Source organism: Astatotilapia calliptera, chromosome 7, assembly GCF_900246225.1.
Source record: "Astatotilapia calliptera chromosome 7, fAstCal1.2, whole genome shotgun sequence".
NCBI lineage: Eukaryota > Metazoa > Chordata > Actinopteri > Cichliformes > Cichlidae > Astatotilapia > Astatotilapia calliptera.
This window is the reverse complement of record NC_039308.1, coordinates 44930695-44950499: the sequence shown is the minus strand read 5'-3', so window position 1 is coordinate 44950499 and position 19805 is coordinate 44930695. Positions and strand designations below refer to the sequence as shown.

At 39.9% G+C, this 19805-nt stretch overlaps 1 protein-coding gene across 2 annotated transcripts in view; it reads right to left on the bottom strand.

Moving 5' to 3' along the window:
• LOC113026354 (copine-8-like) overlaps positions 1–19805 on the bottom strand; it is an 85627-nt gene that overhangs the window by 26067 nt on the left and 39755 nt on the right. The window contains exons 5-9 of one of the 2 annotated variants that reach the window (XM_026175045.1): positions 16311–16350; positions 9325–9401; positions 3158–3221; positions 1787–1890; positions 1029–1133 (exon numbers count right to left, since the gene is read on the bottom strand). In XM_026175045.1, the coding sequence (XP_026030830.1) occupies positions 1029–1133; positions 1787–1890; positions 3158–3221; positions 9325–9401; positions 16311–16350 (390 nt within the window). Of the gene's footprint in view, positions 1–1028; positions 1134–1786; positions 1891–3157; positions 3222–4898; positions 5534–9324; positions 9402–16310; positions 16351–19805 lie in introns of those variants that run through there. The other variant, XM_026175046.1, reaches the window with a different exon arrangement.

Below are 19805 nucleotides of genomic sequence, written 5' to 3'. Positions count from 1 at the left end.
CAAGCTAACAGTAAGGAAGCGCTTTACTTACTTACTACTTATTACTAAATAATTTTTAAAAGGATCTCAAAGGTATGGAAGCCCGTTTCTGCCACTAAATTTTAAAAAAAAGTATCCATAACTTGATATGTTGAGTTATCTTTCTCAAAATTTTGAGTTATTTTCTGGAAATTTTGAGCTAATAACATATTAACTCAAAATGTCAAAAAAATTGACTCAAAATTTTGAGTTAGGGCTGCCAATCGGTAATCTACGTGATTGATGTCATTTCCTTGTTACCCGGAAGCTGAAGCCCTCAGCTACAAATGCTACAGCTAAGTTACCGGTATTACAGCCAGTCATGAACGCACAAATTGCTAATTATTTTCATCGTGGCTTCACAAATGATGGAATCTTTGTGTTATTAGCTGAATCACATGGCCTTGCTATCTACAAACGTACTCTCGAAAGCGCCAGTTTGTTGCGATCCAGTTTTGAGTGCGCATTCCACATAGATTACTGATTGGCAGCGCTAACTCGAAATTTTGAGTTACTTTTCTCAAAATTTTGAGTTAATAAATCAAAATTTCGAGTTATTAAGTTAAAATTGCGAGAAAGATAACTTGAAATTTTGAGATATGGATACTTTTTTAAAATTTAGTAGCAGAAACGGGCTTCCATACAAAGGAGCTCCTAAACATCGCCCAAACATCTAGTTTACCTAAGTCTTGTAAGTCTGTGCCTATTTAGTATTCAAAGGACGATAAAGAGCTAAAAACTTTAACTTTCAGACCAAAACAGAATTAGACACACAAAAAGGAATATTAGCATATACATGAGTTATCAGCCAAATTATTATTTTAAACAAAGTTATTAACCCAGAATTTCTCCATCTGTGCCGCAATAAGAACACAAACAAATCCAAACATGTCTTGGCTTGACTCTGCTTAAAAATATGCTCACCTATATTCCTGTTCCTGTTGTGTATATTAATATTCTCTCCATTTAACTGTAAACATTCATGCATCCCCTTGTGTGTCCTACTATACCTGTCATAGTCACCATTACACAGCGCCCTGACGGGAATTTTAAAAGCCTGCCACACTGGATCCAGAGTATTCTTCACCACCTCTGTTTTGTGGCAGATGGTGTACCTGCGAGACATACAAAGTTAAAGAAAAAGACAAAACAAAAACAAAGCCCTCAGTGCTTCATCTCCTTATCATTGAGGGAGAGCTTCATTTAAAATGCGTTTCAGGAAGCTTGACCCTTAGCTGAAGAAACAGCTTCCAGTTTCTGTTTTATGAGGGATCAGGACTGGCTCTTTGTAACCACGGCTTGCTGCTGTTAAACCCTGCGGCGGAACATTTAGGCTGCATCAGTAAATACCCAGCTGCACTAAAAGAAAATGTGTTAAGTGCGAGACGCTGAAGTCGACTTGAATAAAAGCATCTTCAGGGCAAAGAAACTGCAACCTCCACACGCAGTTTTCACTTAACTCTGTCTTATCCATCCATCCTCTCTTTATGTTTCTCATGTCAACTCTGTGCTATTATTTCCGCTCACCTCTGCATCTACGGCTTCTGAATGGAAGGCATAAGTCACTCATACAACAGGAAGCATTATGTAACATCACACAGGCGGCTTAGCTCCTACTGTACGTCCTCCGTGTATAAGCTTTTAGAGCATTAACCGTCATGCTCGGAGTCTATATGTACTTCAGAAATTTTTGCATGTGTGTTTTTATGTGTATAATAGCTGAGTATGTAATCGCTGGATATCAATAAGAAGTCACTTGTCAACTTACGATCCGTCCTCGTTGCTGCGGTAAAACACAAGAAACGGATCTGATTTTCCGAAGAAATCCTTCTTATCCAGCTTGTTCCCACAAAACTGTAACATCACTGACTCCTAAAGAGGAAGAAAGGGACCAAAACAAACATGACACACTGCCTCAGAAGTGCTCTAAAGACATAAAATATGACCTGCTATTAATACAAAAAGTATTCATATTGGTCAATAGGATGGTGAAGACTTGTGCATGTGTGTTATATATATTTGTTTTGTGTTATTTTCCTTTTGATCCCATGGCTTTTTGTTTGGTGAATTGATTTAATTAATTGAATTGGTTGATTTTATTACACAGTCAACTGGCATCTCTGTCACTTTTATAATTAATTTATCTTTGTAGCAGTTTGCTGCAAAATGGTTCTTTGGTTTTAAAGGATTGACGCTAACACATGGGTCTGACTGTATGATGTTGTACAAAAATGTCAGCAAATAAAAGACTTGAGCCCAGAATATCAGAGAACTTCCCTTGGGAAATATCTGCTTTCTATATTAACTGAATGCTTGGGTGGACAGATTCACTACTGGGAGCACAAGATGATGCCTGCAGCACATTCAGGTTGCACATTTGCACTGTTGCAAGAAGGTCTGCTGTATCTCCCAAAACAGCCTCAAGAGTTTGGAAGAGATACTAGGAGATAGGCACAGGGAGCGCTGGACATGGCTGTACCATGCAGCAGGACCAGTGTCTGCTCTTTTGTGGGAGGAGAAACAGGAGAAGTACTGCCAGAGCCCTACAAAACGCCCTCCAGCAGACTACTCATGTGCATGTTTCTGGCTATATTGTCAGAAACAGACTACATGAGCATGGGATCAGGTCCCAGCATCATTTATTGTGCACACAGCTCAGCACCATTCAGGACAGAGCAAAGGTCTGTGGCCACCTGCAAAACCTGCAAAAGCATTCCAGTTTTAGGGGGGATTTCATTTCATTAGCATCAAAAGCAGGTGAATTAACCAACAATGGATTATGTGTCTCACAGAGGGAGAAGCACAGTTTCTCATTTATAGTTATTGTTAAATATATGAATATATTGACGACACAAGTAACTAGCCTTTCTAACTAAGATGGGGGTATTTGACATTAAATTAAATGCTTTTTTTTTATCCTTCCAACTCCATAGTGCAAAGTCGTGTGTAAAGCTTATGAATACGTGTATTCTATGTGTGAAACCAATATTAAAATGTTGGACAATTTTAGTTCGATCTGTGTGATTTTTACTTGAAGAAGACAAAATAACCAGAGAATACAGATAAATAAAGCACAGCATCTCAAAGTCCGAAAAGTCCACTTCAAAATGGCCAACAGGTGAACCAAACAGACTCTTACCCTGCAGTTGCTCACTTCTTCTGCTCTCACTATGATAGTGCCACATTTCTTTCCTGGGATTCCACTAGAAAAAAGAAAAACAAAACAGGAAATTGACCGCATTGATTCCAGTGTAAATGCTTTAAATGTAATCTATTTTACACTGTATATGTCTGTTCTATTACTGCATGCATACTATATTTAGTGCTTCACAGTATTATTTGTCATCTTAGTTTTTTTTCTTAGTATATCTATACTACTCATTACATTTTAAACTGCATTTTGTCATTCTAATCTGAAATTGTGAATTCTTGGTTGTTCATCTTCCTGTGGCATTTCTTTTCACCACAGATTGGGGTTTTGGGCAAATATTTATGATAAGAATATTTAAGGTTGATCAGGAGTTTCAGCAAAATGCTGAAAATGAGAGAATTTCAGGAGACGCTGCATCTAATTTCTCCTCTTCATGTTTTCTCTTGCAGTCACTGCCTGATTGCATTTGTAAATATCAATTAATGCTGAATGAAAACCTTCAGAAAAGAACATCAAAGTAATGCAAACCACATCCAGTGACATTTCAGCTGAAATGTTTGTTTGCATCCTGAGCAGGCGAAGCGTAATATTCAGCCAATAAAGCCAAGGGAGGCTGACCACTAAAAATAGACAAAATGAATGCCACAGACCCCGGGCCTGCTCCAGAGTAAGGAAGGGTAGAGATCATTTATTTTGGCTAAGTAATGTCCAGTAATGCCAGAAAGCGCCTTAAACAAATAAGAAAATTGAGACATTTATGGCTGATCTAAACAAGTTTTTGACAATTTCTCCATCGCCTGAGATTCACAGGCATCTTTGGATGAACAGGGAAGCTTCAGTGAAATGAAGCCACTGTACATGGAGAGATTGCTCAGTAAGGGGCCAGATGGAAGAAATGGTGAGACAAAGAACAAAAAAGAGATGGACAGAGCCACAGAGAGAAACAGTGGAAGAACACAGTGCATAAATCATGGAGTACAAAAAACTGTAGAGGAAGCCTGACACCATCAGTGCGTGACATCACAAGTGTCACTGAAATGGAATTTTAGTCTGTGATCCCCTTCAGTGCTCACAGTCAGTATCTTACACGTGTGTAAATTAGCCTCAATCTTATGTTCTTTACTGATAAAGCTATATGCTATAAAGCAACTACACCTTCACTCCTAAAAAACTGATTCAATCTTGATGAAACTGGCACATAAATTACCCAGGGTATGTAGCATCAATATGGTGATTGACTCAACATTTACTTTGAATAAAAAGTGCAGGTTTTTTTCTGTGTATTTGTATATAGAAGCTGCAAAATCGAGGCTGTTTAGTGAACATGTGCTGTTTTTACAAACTTAAGTACACAAAGATTCAAAATGAGCTAATATTTTTCTTAAAATGGTACATGTTCTGGTTGTCACTAAGCAAATGACCCATATGCTGTGAGGGTATTGCAGAGAGCTGGGTTTGTATCCTCCCCGGGCCATTTTCTCTCCATCTTCCACTTGCTCTCTCTCCCAGCTTTCCTTTTGCACTCTCAACTCTCCTATCATAATAAAGGCTAAGAATTCCCCAAAAATACTTCTTAAAAATTGTGCATTTTCTCACTTCTGTTCTGTTATTAATAAAATATGGATTTATGAAATTTGCAGTTTACACAGTATTCCATTTTTGGAATTGGCTTTCCAAAACATCTGTGCTGAGCTTTTTCAATGATTACATTTATGTTAGCTTTAATTACCAAGTATCTGGATCTGTGCCATACACCAATACAGTTGCTGGATGTGCCTTGTGTTACGTTCACCTAAAAGGGGTCTAGGCGATGAGGGGGGGAAGTAACAAAATGTGTCCGGGTCAGAAAAAGGAGACAGAGGCAAAATGGATAAATTAAAGAGTTTCATTAAAGTTTCTATTAATATTCAGCTAAAAGAGACGGACAAGCCACTTTCACCATTTAAGGAAAAACAAAACTCAAGCGTTGGTCAATAAAGTAAAACGTAAGTCAAAAAGAGAGAGCAGCTCACTCGCTGTAACCATTCACATGGCACTCTGGCCCAGAGCTCACCTGTCCCTGAGCTTAAATCCCTTTAATTACTGATGTGAGTCAGCTGTGTAAAAGAGAAAGGGTGGCACCTCGGGCAGAAGAGATTGAAGGACACGCCCACACAGGCACCTTCAGGAGGAGGCCCTGCTAGGGCCGTAACACCTTGCTAACAAAGTAAGCTAACTTCAGCCGATAACTTTACATTCTCATCCAAATTTTGTCACGTTTGGCATCCAGAAGTCCAGATGACAACAAATAAAATGCCACATTCAAGGGTTCAAAGAGGTAGTCCAAAAAAATAGTCCATCATCCATATACAGTCTATGGTTTACAGTTGTTCTTCTATTTTTGTTGTTGTTGCTGCTTTATTTTTATTTGTATGATCCAGAGCCACTCGACTGAGCAGGAGTGAAATGCTTTCAACTTGGGAAGGAGCACAAACAAAGTAACACACCCACACATACACACACACACACAGCTGCCCAGACTTGCAAATATCAATTGCAGAATAATGACGAATATCTAAAAATATCTTCACAAATCCTAAAAAAGTTACAAATAAAACATGTAGGTGCTAGAAAGAAAGCACAAAGACACAAATAAACACACACAATCACAAATCTAAAAGACAGTGAATGACTACGGGCAGAGATGATTACATAACTTAGTGACAGCAACACATTCTTACATCATATTTCTTGTGTATCATTCTTTAGGAAACCCATTCAGTTCCAACCGCTCGTTGATTCTGACACACACAGACACACACTCACTGACAGAGAGAGACACACACTAATGGATGTAGATGCCAGTATGGCCACTTACTTTCAGCTCACTCAATTTCTCCCTTTCGCTCACTCTAACACACACATATGCACACACAAAAAGGACACCCACTGGAGGACGTGGGGATCAGACCATGGTTGGACAGCTGATGGCTCACTGTCTTTGGTGGAAAATTAAAACAAGACGAACAGGTTCTTTAGTTCTGCTCTGTGGGTTGAAGCTGCAATAATATCAGGATGCAGCTAACAACCAAAAAGAAGTCTGAAGACCTCTTGGAGAATTTACAAGAAAGCTTTCCAAGGAAACTTTGGTCCATGATTTATGAGGAGCCTTCGTGCAGTAAACAAAACTCTCACTTCTGTGTAATTTTAAATTGGGCTGTATTCGTGCAGTCGCCTTGTTTATATTTAAAGTATTATTAATGAAATATTTTTAAAGAACCTTGAACTGTTTTAGATTTTCTAAATACCCATGAAGCATTCAAAACTCATGAGAATATATTAGCAAATGTCTGTACTTTTGACTTCCCCATTTAAGTTAAGACTTACATCTGGATACAAATCTGGATAGCCGATCAACTCCATCTAAAGGTCTGACAATCCACTGCCATGGTTTTTTAAAGTGTGCCCGTGGAGTTGAAATTGTCGCAGACTAAAACGCATTCTGTGCATCACTGAAGTCAATTTGATTATTGTATTTTGTTCTTCGTGAAAAAAAAAAATTAAACTTCTTTCTGGATGTTAGCTGCCTTCTGTTCCATTTATTCTGTTAAGACGATCCTACGTTGATGTCCAAGATCCGGGGAGACCCAATATGAATGATAGTGTTCCATTATGCACTTTTCTACCCAGGTATGGTTTTTACTGGATTGGCAGAGTGTGATAGTAGATGAGCTCCTCAACAGAGCTGGATAAATTGCAGCCTCAAACCATGACAGAGCCTCCACCGTGTTTTACAAATGGCTATGGATACTCACCGTTGTACCTCTCTCCTAACCTTTGCCCTACATACTGATAAATTATTTGTATTTGAACCAAGAAATTGCTGGACTTGCTCTTCTTGTCACTAAACAGTGAACAATATACAAGTACATTTAGAAAAGAAAATAAGAGAGAAAAAAATACTATGCAAATTACATACAAAAAAACCCGTTCTGATTAATTTACATGTTGAAAGGGAGTGGGAAGAAGTACACACTTATTTAATCCCACCCCTTTGCCATAAATTATCAGTTAATATTTAGTCAGCTTCCTTACTGATATAATTTGTAATAAAAATAGCGAACAGATTTCTGATATACTTTATACTATAATATCACATCATGAGTTTTTTGTTTGTTTGTTTTTAAATAGAGACATTCACTTAATTTCAATATTTTCCTTGTCTTTATCGTTCGAGAAGATCATATTTTTATAACTCTTTTTGAACAGTTTTATGTTTGGACATTGCTTTAATTCCATATTCAGCCTGTTCCATAGTTTCACTCCATGAACAGAAACACAAAAGCCTTTTCTTGTAGTACGTACCTTCATTGTTTTGAAGTTACAAAAACCCCTTAAATTATAACTTCCTTCTTTCAAAAAAAACATACTCTGAATATTACCTGGCAGTTCTTTATTTTTTGCTTTGAATAGAATTTGTGCTGTTTGGAATTTCACTAGATCGTCAATTTTCAGTATTTCAGACTGCAAAAATAGTGAGTTTGTATGTTCCCTATAACCTGCATTGTGGATGATTCGAATTGCTTTCTTTTGAAGAGTAAAAAGTGAATGTAATGTGGTTTTATAGTTATTGTCCCAGACCTCTGCACAATAGCTTAAGTATGGTGAAACCAGTGAACAGTATAGAATATGAAGTGATGTTCTGTCGAATACCTGTTTTGCCTTGTTTAGTACTGCAATGCTTCGTGATACTTTGGAATGAATATATCTTACGTGAGCTCTCCAGTTAAGTTTTTCATCTATTATTACCCCCAGAAATTTATTTTCACTGACTATTTCAATATCAACACCATTTATTTGAATCTTTGCATTTGTATTTAAACTACTATTTCCAAATAACATAAGTTTAGATTTATTCAAATTTAATGATAATTTATTTTTATCAAGCCAGAACTTCACTTTACTTATTTCATTAGTCATATCCTCCAATAAATTCTGCAGTTCATCACCAGAGCAAAAAATGTTTGTATCGTCAGCAAAGAGAACCACTTTTAATACTTTGGACACTTTATATTATGTGATTAATAATAATATAAATACCTCAAGTAGCTAAAACCTTTGCATAGTTCTGTATCTTCCAAAGTTGTTTTCACCTGTAATTTGAACCAATTCACAGGTTTGATCAGTTGTGAACAAATTTATGCCTATGAGATAAATAAACCTGAATCTGCTGATCTACTGGTGAATAATGAATCCTACTACAACTAGTACGATTAAAAAGCTGGGAACCTTGACAATTAGTCATTACTTCAAAATACAATGTTTTCAAACCAGACTTGTTAGTACTTTTTGAAATTAATGATTGAATTGTGATTGTGTAATGTCAAACCTTGTGTGATGATAATTGTAATTCTGTTCAGTATGGAAGGCATGTTGGCAGTTAGGCTAACAGCTCGGTTCTTCCTCTGAATGTACTACTCCACTGTTTATGTTTATTTTTGTCAGTACTAGCTAATACTGGAGAGAAACTGTCAAAAATGCTAGCAGGGGACAGACTTCCTGTGCACTAGAGGATGCTTCCAAGCTAACATAAACACCCCATCGAGCGTAAATCTGATATGAACTGCTACAGGTCTAATCACTGCTTTTTTTCCTGCTATAATTAGCAACCGAGAAGATGAAATCACAGATTCATTCATTTTAAAATATCTCTGATGAGATTCTTTAAGTCTTAAGTTCAGTTAAGGCTTCTACAAAAAGGAGGTGTGAGCTCATCACTGACACATTCACTTTGGGTGAACTGTCCTTTTTCAATATTTGATTTTTACCATCTCAGCATGTTTGCAGTCTGTCATTAGCTCTACTGCTGTTAAAGTGTTCATCTCATTTGGCTGTTGGAGGCAGCGTAGGCTTTCATCAACATCATTACTCATTTTCATGCCGCTGCTTCACTTCGAAGACAAACAATGGCAATCTTAAAATCACATGCTGCTTTTCAGTTCACGCCTACATGATCTAAAATTTTAACAGCTTCTTTGAGCTACCTATTGACTCCCAGATTAGAGTAATGTAATACAAATATTTTTGCCCATCACTTTAAAATGGCAAAAATCATATTCCAAGAGTGTGCTGACTGTTGGTCATTGTGCGTGCATTGTGTGGTGTGTGCCACTTACGTCAAAGGTTTTTCTAAGCGGCTTCCCAGGGAGCCGACAATTTCACCCAGTGTGCAGAAGGCCTGGCCCAGGAAGTCCTGCATTAAACAAGGGAAAAGAAGGTTTATGAGTTAAAGAGGAACATTCATTACAATTTTCTTTATACATCTTTTGCATTTGTTCCTTTTCCTAAATCTGTCCTTAAAGACGGTTTAATATTAATTCAAGACATTTAATTATTAATTTGTGATTTTATAGGCTAAAATACAACATATTCTCTTATATTTTTTAGCTTGCAAAATCCAGTGATTTCAGTCTTTATTATAGGATTTTGTACCATTTTACCCTGCCACTTATCATTGCAATATCTTTTTCAGCTGCAACAAACAAGGCTGAGCCGATTATGTGACTGGCTGTGGCTTCAGCATGACTGAACAAACAGCCATCATACAGAGATACCACACAGCAGCGCCATGTGGAAAACAGAAAACAAAAAGCTATAGGTAAAACAAAATAATTAAGTAACAAAGTAAACAAAGTTGCATTTGCACCTGCATTGGAAATATCTCATTTGAAGCTGTTTCTCCAGCAGATTTAAAGTGAAGGGTAAAAAGAAACACATCACTCAAATTAAATGTCACATTCCCTTCTCCATCCACATTTATTTTGCACACTGACATCTAAGCCCACCGTGCAAAGAGACTAGTGTCCTTGTTGATCACTGCAGGGTGACCACATGAGAGGAGTCAGTGTAGAGATGAGGAGCCCTTGGCCAGCAAAACAGAGAATTCTTGCATAAAAAGTGGACTGCTCATGCACTGATACTAAGTCCTCCCCTACGAGACTGAGAATGCACGCGTATAAAAGTGCTTGACAGATGAGCCGTGTTGAGTCCAGTGGGCAGAAAGCTGCTCCAAAGATATATTATACTGATATATATCAGTATATTTCTCCCCCAGCCGAGGTCTCAAAACAAAAAGGGATGACAAAAACACTCTGGCCTTTCCTTAACATGTGTGCTACTAGCGAGGAGCCCTAGCCTGCTGCACCATTGAAAGTCTAAGGCTAGGAGTTGTGGTGCTATAGATTCACTGTACAGAGAGAAAAGGTTTGAGGGGTTTCTCTAATAAAAAAAAATTATATATATATATTTTTTTTACTGTACTTCCAAACCCCTTATAGTCCCACGTGTGGGATTATACCAAGGCCCAGTGAAACAGTGGGCAGCTACCAATCCAGCGCCCGGGGAGCAGTTTGTAGTGACGTTCCTTCTTACTGATGTTGCTGTCATTCGGTCTCACTACATCTATCACTACGGCGGTCTTCCTCTGCTTGTCCATCACCACTATGTCCGGTTGGTTAGCCACCACCATTTTGCATGTCTGTATCTGGAAGTCCCACAAGGTCTTAGTTTGGTCACTCTTGACCACCCTACGGGGGAGATCTCCCATTTTGAACTCTGGACTTCCAGGCCATACTCGGCACAGATGTTTCTGTATACAGGGAGTGCAGAATTATTAGGCAAATGAGTATTCTGTCCACATCATCCTCTTCATGCATGTTGTCTTACTCCAAGCTGTATAGGCTCGAAAGCCTACTACCAATTAAGCATATTAGGTGATGTGCATCTCTGTAATGAGAAGGGGTGTGGTCTAATGACATCAACACCCTATATCAGGTGTGCATAATTATTAGGCAACGTCCTTTCCTTTGGCAAAATGGGTCAAAAGAAGGACTTGACAGGCTCAGAAAAGTCAAAAATAGTGAGATATCTTGCAGAGGGATGCAGCAGTCTCAAAATTGCAAAGCTTCTGAAGCGTGATCATCAAACAATCAAGCGTTTCATTCAAAATAGTCAACAGGGTCGCAAGAAGTGTGTGGAAAAACCAAGGCGCAAAATAACTGCCCATGAACTGAGAAAAGTCAAGCGTGCAGCTGCCAAGATGCCACTTGCCACCAGTTTGGCCATGTTTCAGAGCTGCAACATCACTGGAGTGCCCAAAAGCACAAGGTGTGCAATACTCAGAGACATGGCCAAGGTAAGAAAGGCTGAAAGACGACCACCACTGAACAAGACACACAAGCTGAAACGTCAAGACTGGGCCAAGAAATATCTCAAGACTGGTTTTTCTAAGGTTTTATGGACTGATGAAATGAGAGTGAGTCTTGATGGGCCAGATGGATGGGCCCGTGGCTGGATTGGTAAAGGGCAGAGAGCTCCAGTCCGACTCAGACGCCAGCAAGGTGGAGGTGGAGTACTGGTTTGGGCTGGTATCATCAAAGATGAGCTTGTGGGGCCTTTTCGGGTTGAGGATGGAGTCAAGCTCAACTCCCAGTCCTACTGCCAGTTTCTGGAAGACACCTTCTTCAAGCAGTGGTACAGGAAGAAGTCTGCATCCTTCAAGAAAAACATGATTTTCATGCAGGACAATGCTCCATCACACGCGTCCAAGTACTCCACAGCGTGGCTGGCAAGAAAGGGTATAAGAGAAGAAAAACTAATGACATGGCCACCTTGTTCACCTGATCTGAACCCCATTGAGAACCTGTGGTCCATCATCAAATGTGAGATTTACAAGGAGGGAAAACAGTACACCTCTCTGAACAGTGTCTGGGAGGCTGTGGTTGCTGCTGCACGCAATGTTGATGGTGAACAGATCAAAACACTGACAGAATCCATGGATGGCAGGCTTTTGAGTGTCCTTGCAAAGAAAGGTGGCTATATTGGTCGCTGATTTGTTTTTGTTTTGTTTTTGAATGTCAGAAATGTATATTTGTGAATGTGGAGATGTTATACTGGTGTCACTGGTAAAAATAAATAATTGAAATGGGTATATATTTGTTTTTTGTTAAGTTGCCTAATAATTATGCACAGTAATAGTCACCTGCACACACAGATATCCCCCTAAAATAGCTAAAACTAAAAACAAACTAAAAACTACTTCCAAAAACATTCAGCTTTGATATTAATGAGTTTTTTGGGTTCATTGAGAACATGGTTGTTGTTCAATAATAAAATTATTCCTCAAAAACGTTTTTGTTGTTGTTGCCTGCAGTCAGGAATGAATCATTCCCAAGTTACACGGCTATAGGCTCAGGCTGTTGGGGGGACTTCCCATGAGCATTACTTGTCATCTTCCCATGTATATGTCGCTACTTCATGTCATTAATTTAGTCTTTTTCTTCCATAGTTGTTTTGTCCTTGGTCACTGTACTCTTCTTTTGACTTCCCCCTCAGTTCCAATTGTTTGTAGTAGATGCCTGTCCTCCTTGTATCCTGGGGCTGCTGGAGGTGTCTTCCTGTTGAACAGGAGTTCTTCCTTCTCAACATTACCAAGTACTTGTTCATAAAAAATCTGATCTCTCAGTACCTTTCTCAAAACAACTGTTGTTGTAAATTGGTGCTATATAAATACAACTTCCTGTGCCTGCGTGGGTTTCCTCCAAGTACGCAATAGTCCTCCCACATCCCTAAGAGATGTTTGTTAGGTTAAATGATGATTTGAGCCGTAGGTGTGATTATGATTACTTTCTATCTCTGTCTGGTCTGTGATGGACTGGCAGGCTATCCAGAGTGAACACAGATTCTGCTAGAATAGACTTCATCCATCCATCTAAAGAGAGTGGATGGATATTACTGATCCAATTAGAATTTTGGCAGAATTGTATATACAATATGTACATATCATATGCACAATCTCACACATTACAAGAAATTGTTTTAATATGGACTAAAAATTTAGCTTGAATAATATGAAAAATATGTTGAACAAAACAAAAATACACATAAAATATTAAAATCCTAAGTCTTCAGAAAACTATAAGAGGTGTGTCATCAGCACCAAACAACACCAAAGGTAGAACAGAACTTTGTTTGAAGGACCCTTGGGCTTTAAGCCTGTTGCACTCAGTAGGTATTTCTTGCATCACACTTGTGAACAGTCTAATAAAGGAAATGCCACTATTCTTTTAAAAGCTGTTAAACAAATAACAAGATGTGATGTGCTTTTCTAACCACAAGACATTTAATAAAGGGAATAAAAGCTCCAGTAAAATCCAGCCGTCTCTCAAGCAGTCATGAGGGAACACCAGCCAGTTAACTTAATTACTGCCTGCAAACAAAAAAGCAATTTCTCCGCCTGGATTCATTTGCTTATCATCGAGTGCTGAATAAAGACTTTGTAATGAGACCGCTGTTTGTGAGAAGCACTGGTGTATTTTTCCACAAAAAAACATGAGTTGAATAACTGTGCGTGGTGACAAGCAGCGCTTAGGAAGAACGTCATACCCTAGCCTTACATCCAACTTTACTGTATGTCCCCTTTCTGAACTGTTTTTCCTGCAGCTTTAAGTACTAAAGGTATGTGAACCATATGGCACGGGGGAAAACATCTGTTTTGATTGGAGAAGGGAGGCATCCTCTAAGGGTGCCACTGAAGCTGCCAAAAAAGATACTGTACTTGTGTGCGTTTGCATTTTTTCTTCATTTTTAGCCACACGACTAGGAATGAACTGGACAATGGAGCCATCACTGTGTGCCAGATCTCCTATCCCACACATCCACAATGACGACAGGACGCATCCAAGCGTCCTCAGCCTTCATGCTTAGAGTGAATTGCAGCACTCACATTGCTCACTGCTCACAGAGGAAGCCTCGGGGCACGCTGAGGTTGGGGCTGAGGAAAAGAGCTCCGCCAGCAGTTGGCAGTGAGGTCGAAGCTGGGTAATAGGAAATGGGGCTGGGTGTTGAGGTGAAGAGAGAGTTTTATACTGAACTAGTGCTGCTCAAACCTCTGTTTGAACTGAAAGGGAATGTTGTAGCTTTAAGCCAGGGATATATCAAATTTCAGAAAAGCAGAATCCTTAATCAGCAGCAGCATGACAAAACAAAACCAGAAATAACAAAGCTGATCAGAAGCTGTGTCTGATATTTATGCGTTTTATTTGATCATTTTGTTGAGCTTTTTCTATTTCCTGGAGTTGCTGTCTAATGCCCAGGACAGTGTTTTTCTCCAAATTTAATCTCTTTGTTATATTAATAAACCACCTTTTGATAAAGATGACATGTTCAACATATTAAATTAGAAACAAAACAATGGAACCTACATGAATGAGAACTTTAAGATATATAGCCTCTGTAGCATTGCTGCCTAAGTTTAGGGGTCAGCGCAAATTGATTGATAACTATCCATTTAAACTAGTCCTCAAAGAAAGTGTAAGTTCCATAAGTACTATCACAAGAAAGACAAACAACATGTATTTATTTGAAGTTAAGGCCACACTAACTCATATGAGTTGTGGCCAAAATGTTCTGGAAATCAGTCCATAAAATAATAAAAAAGCAATACCTCATTTCAATTTGTCCAATCTCCCCTTCAGGCTCCTCTTTGTTAAATGGCCGGTATTTAACTCATATTTACTTAGTCCCTATGGACCCCAAAGCGCTTTACACTACATTCAGTCATCCACCCACTGGTGATGGCAAGCTACATTGTAGCCAGAGCTGCCCTGGTGCGCCCTGACAGAGGCGAGGCTGCCGGACACTGGCGCCACCGGGCCCTCTGACCACCACCCACAATGGGTAGGCAATGGGTGAAGTGTCTTGCCCAAGGACACAACGATCGAGACTATCAGAGCCGGGGTTCGAACCGGCAACCTTCCGATTACAAGACGAACGGCCAACTCTTGAGCCACGATCGCCTCACATGTTAGCATGTCTGGCATTTATATTTTGTTTCCGTGCAATAGATCTCATTGCATGGATCATTCATTTTACCTCTGCTCTGATTCTCTTTACATTTGTGAAAACAAATGTGTGCTCACAATCAAACACCTGACTGATGTGCTGCCTTCGGGGACCGTCTGTTTTTATTAAGCACTGCGGTCAATTCCCAGATGTGTCAAAACACAGCTTCCAAAAAGCTATTTCAAATTATCAGCCGAACTGAACGTGGTCTGGAAAATGCACAAGATGACTTTAACGGCAAGAATGGTAAAATATAAATTCGTATTTAACTTTCAGGAACTTTTCGATCGCTTTGCATTTAACTTGTGCTAGAAAACCCAAAGTATCAAAAAAGTATTATTTTAATGTGGATTGCACAACACTGGTCACTATATTCTTCATTTCCAGTTAATACTTGTACAGCTGCTGTTATTGTGTGTATATATATATTTATTTATTTATATTTCTTCATACATTCTTATATAGTTCTATACTGTGTATTGTGTATTTTGTTGTACAGTTATTTTATTTTCAACTTTAATTTATATATTTTATCTTATTCTTTCACAGTTAAATTTACCCTTCATTCTAATTTGTGTTGTACAGTTATTTCATTTTTAACCTAAATTTTTTTTATATTTTATTCCTTCCTAGTTAAATTTACCCCTTTTAATTTTTCATATTTATTTCCTATCTTATTCATAGCCTTTTCCTTTTTTTTTTCTTTAGGTCACGAGCAGTTGTCTAAGCATTTCACTGCATATCGTACTGTGTATGACTGTGTACGTGACAAATAAAATTTGAATTTGATTTGAATTTGAATTAAAAGAAAGAGTATATGCAAAGTAGCAGATGCACCCATAATTCAGTGCCCTGATTTATCTCTAATCAGCTGATATTTTTTGTTTTTCTTTGTTTTTTAAACATGAACAGCATCTATGAGGTGTGAGGTCTTGGTGACCTACAGACATAAGGAAACACTTTAAACCTCAGCCCTTGGTTGTTGTGTGGCTCTCAGCCTTTATTCTGGCCTTCAGTAAATGGAACAAAGTTCAGTCAGACTGAGATCATTTACTTGACTTGGTCAGTAAAGAATAGTCCACCTTGTCACCCTGAAAAGCTCTTTGGTTGCTTTGCATGTGTGTTTATGATCACTACTTTTACCCCCAACATTCAGATTCAAATCAGGCTGCTATTGTTCTGGAAGGTTAACTGTGGCTGTATAAAATTTAAATGAATGCATGGCTGATTGTTGAACAGCTGAGGTGAAAGAGACACTCACATGTCTGGAGAGGTTGTCACTCTTGCAGTCTAAATCATACCTGCAGAGAAAAAGAAAAAAGATTAAATATCCGAACATGGACAGTGGCAGCACAAACTGACTGACAGATATGTGACTGAAAGGGGACCGTAGTGTCATTTTTTTTGCCTTCATTATCTAGAGGCATTAATGCAAGGTACAGCAGTTCTCACTAATCACTGTAAAGAAGCTATTCATGCTTAACACAGGTTTTGTGATGGCGGGACCAAAAGCTTCACTAAAACGATTTCATGCATGTGGGTACATAATTACCAGGCTCAGTACTTTTAGGTCAGGTGAAGGCTTCAGCAATTTTACCACCCAAATTTTCCAGCTTTCAATTATGACGGTTTAATAGCTTTTGGTTTGTAGTCAGTATGTATCTACAATGCCAATTAGATTATTTTAAAAACTGCATAAAATATATTTCAAAAAGAAAGAAATAACACAGAGAAATATTCAGGGAATCAACCAGAGTCAGCATGCTACGTATTGTATTCAATAAACACCACATTTATAAAAACTTCATATAACTATCATCTATAGTATTTATATTATATAAATTCAAATTCAAATTCAAATTTTTATTTGTCACGTACACAGTCATACACAGTACGATATGTAGTGAAATGCTTGGACAACTGCTCGTGACCTAAAGAAAACAAAAAAGGAAAAGGCTATGAATAAGAAAGGAAATAAATATGAAAAATTAAAAAGGGTAAATTTAACTAGGAAGGAATAAAATATAAATTAAGGTTAAAAATGAAATAACTGTACAACACAAATTAGAATGAAGGGTAAATTTAACTGGGAAGAATAAGATAAAGATAAATATATAAATTAAAGTTGAAAATAAAATAACTGTACAACAAAATACACAATACACAATATAGAACTATATAAGAATGTATGAAGAAATCTAAATATAAATAAATATATACACAATAACAGCAGCTGTACAAGTATTAACCGGAAATGAAGAATATAGTGACCAGTGTTGTGCAAAACCAAAGTCCAGAAAGTCCAGTGTGTGTGTAAGAACCATATGTGTGGGTCAGTACTGTGTGGTGGTGTGATTGAGAGACCGTATCGCTTGCGGGAAGAAGCTCCTCCTCAGTCTCTCTGTGTTGGTCTTCAGGGAGCGGAATCGCTTTCCTGACCTCAGCAGAGAGAACAGTCTGTTGTTGGGATGGCTGAGGTCCTTCACCATCTTCCTGGCCTTGGTCCAGCACCGCCTGCTGTAGATTGAGTGCAGGTCAGGGAGCTCGGAGCGGATGGTGCGCTCAGCTGACCGCACAACCCTCTGTAGAGCTTGTCTGTCCTGCATGGTGCTGTTCCCGAACCAGGTTAAGATGTTTCCCGCCAGGATGCTCTCTATGGTGCACGAGTAAAAGTTCCTGAGCACCTTGGAGGGCAGTTGGAAGTCTCTCAAGCGTCTGAGGTGGTAGAGACGCTGTCGGGCCTTTTTCACCACGGTGTTGATGTGACAGGACCATGACAGGTCCTGCGTGATGTGAACTCCGAGGTATTTGAAGCTGTCCACTCTCTCCACTGGGCACTCGTTGATGACGGGGGTCTGGTAGTTCCTCTCCTGCTTAGTGCTGAAGTCCACTATCAGCTCCTTTGTCTTACTGACGTTTAGAAGGAGGTTGTTCCTCTGGCACCAGTTCTCCAGATTCCTAATCTCCTTCAGGTAGGCCGTCTCGTTGTTATCAGAGATCAGGCCCACCACGACGGTGTCGTCAGCAAACTTGATGATGGTGGTGGAGCTGGTAGTGGCCACACAGTCATATGTGTACAAAGAGTACAGCAGGGGGCTCAGAACACACCCCTGGGGGGCTCCAGTGCTGAGAGTGGTGGAGGCTGAGACATGTCCGCCCATCCTTACTGCCTGTGGTCTGCCAGTTAGGAAGTTGGAGATCCACTGACACATAGATGAGCTGAGTCCCAGATGCTCCAGCTTGGTGGTGAGTGTGGAGGGAATTATGGTGTTAAATGCAGAGCTGTAGTCTATGAAGAGCATTTTAACATAATTCCCCCTTCTAGTGTCCAAGTGAGTGAGTGATGTCTGGAGGAAATGAGAGATGGCATCGTCTGTGGAACGATTTGGACGGTAAGCGAACTGTAGTGGGTCCAGTGTGTCTGGTAGTGAAGAAATGATGAAGTCTCTGACCAGGCGTTCAAAGCACTTCATCACTACTGAGGTGAGGGCTACAGGGCGATAGTCATTGAGAGAAGCAGGGTGGGGTTTCTTCGGGACAGGAACAATGATGGACTCTTTGAAGCATGTGGGGATCACCGACTGAGATAAAGAGATGTTGAATATCTCAGTGAACACAGGAGCTAGCTGGTATGCGCAGTCTCTTAGGATACGACCTGGGATGCCGTCTGGTCCTGCTGCTTTCCTGGTGTTCACTCTCTTGAAGGCTCTCCTTACTTCATGCTCGGAGATGACGAGCACGTTTCCGGTGCTGGCAGTATTAAGATTAAGATGGCGCCGGTGAGGTCGGCTGCCGTCACGACTGCTCCGACCACTTTTTCCTTGCCTTTGTTTTTTAAGTTAGTTTTCAGCGTTTCTAAATCGGCAAAATCATCACCATTGGGTACATTAGGTATGACAGTGACACTCTTGTTTCTATTGGTATACAATGTACTCACAATTCGAAGTTTTTAACTCCGGATCCGAGCTGGCCGAGTGAGATCTCGAGGGAGAACAAAGGGAAGCGGCGGCGGCCTAGAGGGAAGCGAGCCGGTGTCAGGAACAGGCTGAGAGCTCGTGCACACCGTACACCTCTGCCTAGCATCCTGCTCGCCAACGTCCAGTCACTGGAGAACAAGCTTGACGACCTCAGGGCCAGGATAAAGTTCCAGAGAGACATTCGGGACTGCAATCTCCTCTGCTTCACCGAGACATGGCTGAACCCAGCGGTGCCGGACCACGCCATCCAGCCGGCCGAGTTCTTCTCGGTTCACCGCATGGACAGGACACGGGACTCGGGGAAGTCAAGGGGAGGCGGCGTGTGTTTAATGGTGAACAACAACTGGTGCAACAGTGCGAACGTTGTTCCTCTCACACGCTCCTGCACACCAAATCTGGAACTACTGTCCATCATGTGTCGTCCTTTTTATCTACCTCGGGAATTTACATCGGTCATTGTAAGTGCCGTTTATATTCCACCACAAGCGGACACGGTCACCGCCTTATGCGAGCTGCATGAGGCACTCACACAGCACCAGACACAACACCGGGACGCTGCGCTTATTGTGACGGGGGACTTTAATAGCGCCAACCTCAAACGCGCAGCGCCGAACTTTTATCAACACATCACCTGCCCCACCAGAGGTGAAAGGACACTGGACCACTGCTACACTACGGTCAAGGACGGCTACAAGGCACAATCCCGCCCCCCGTTTGGCAAATCTGATCACGCCGCCATCTTCCTCATGCCAAAATACAAACAAAGGCTAAAACAGGAA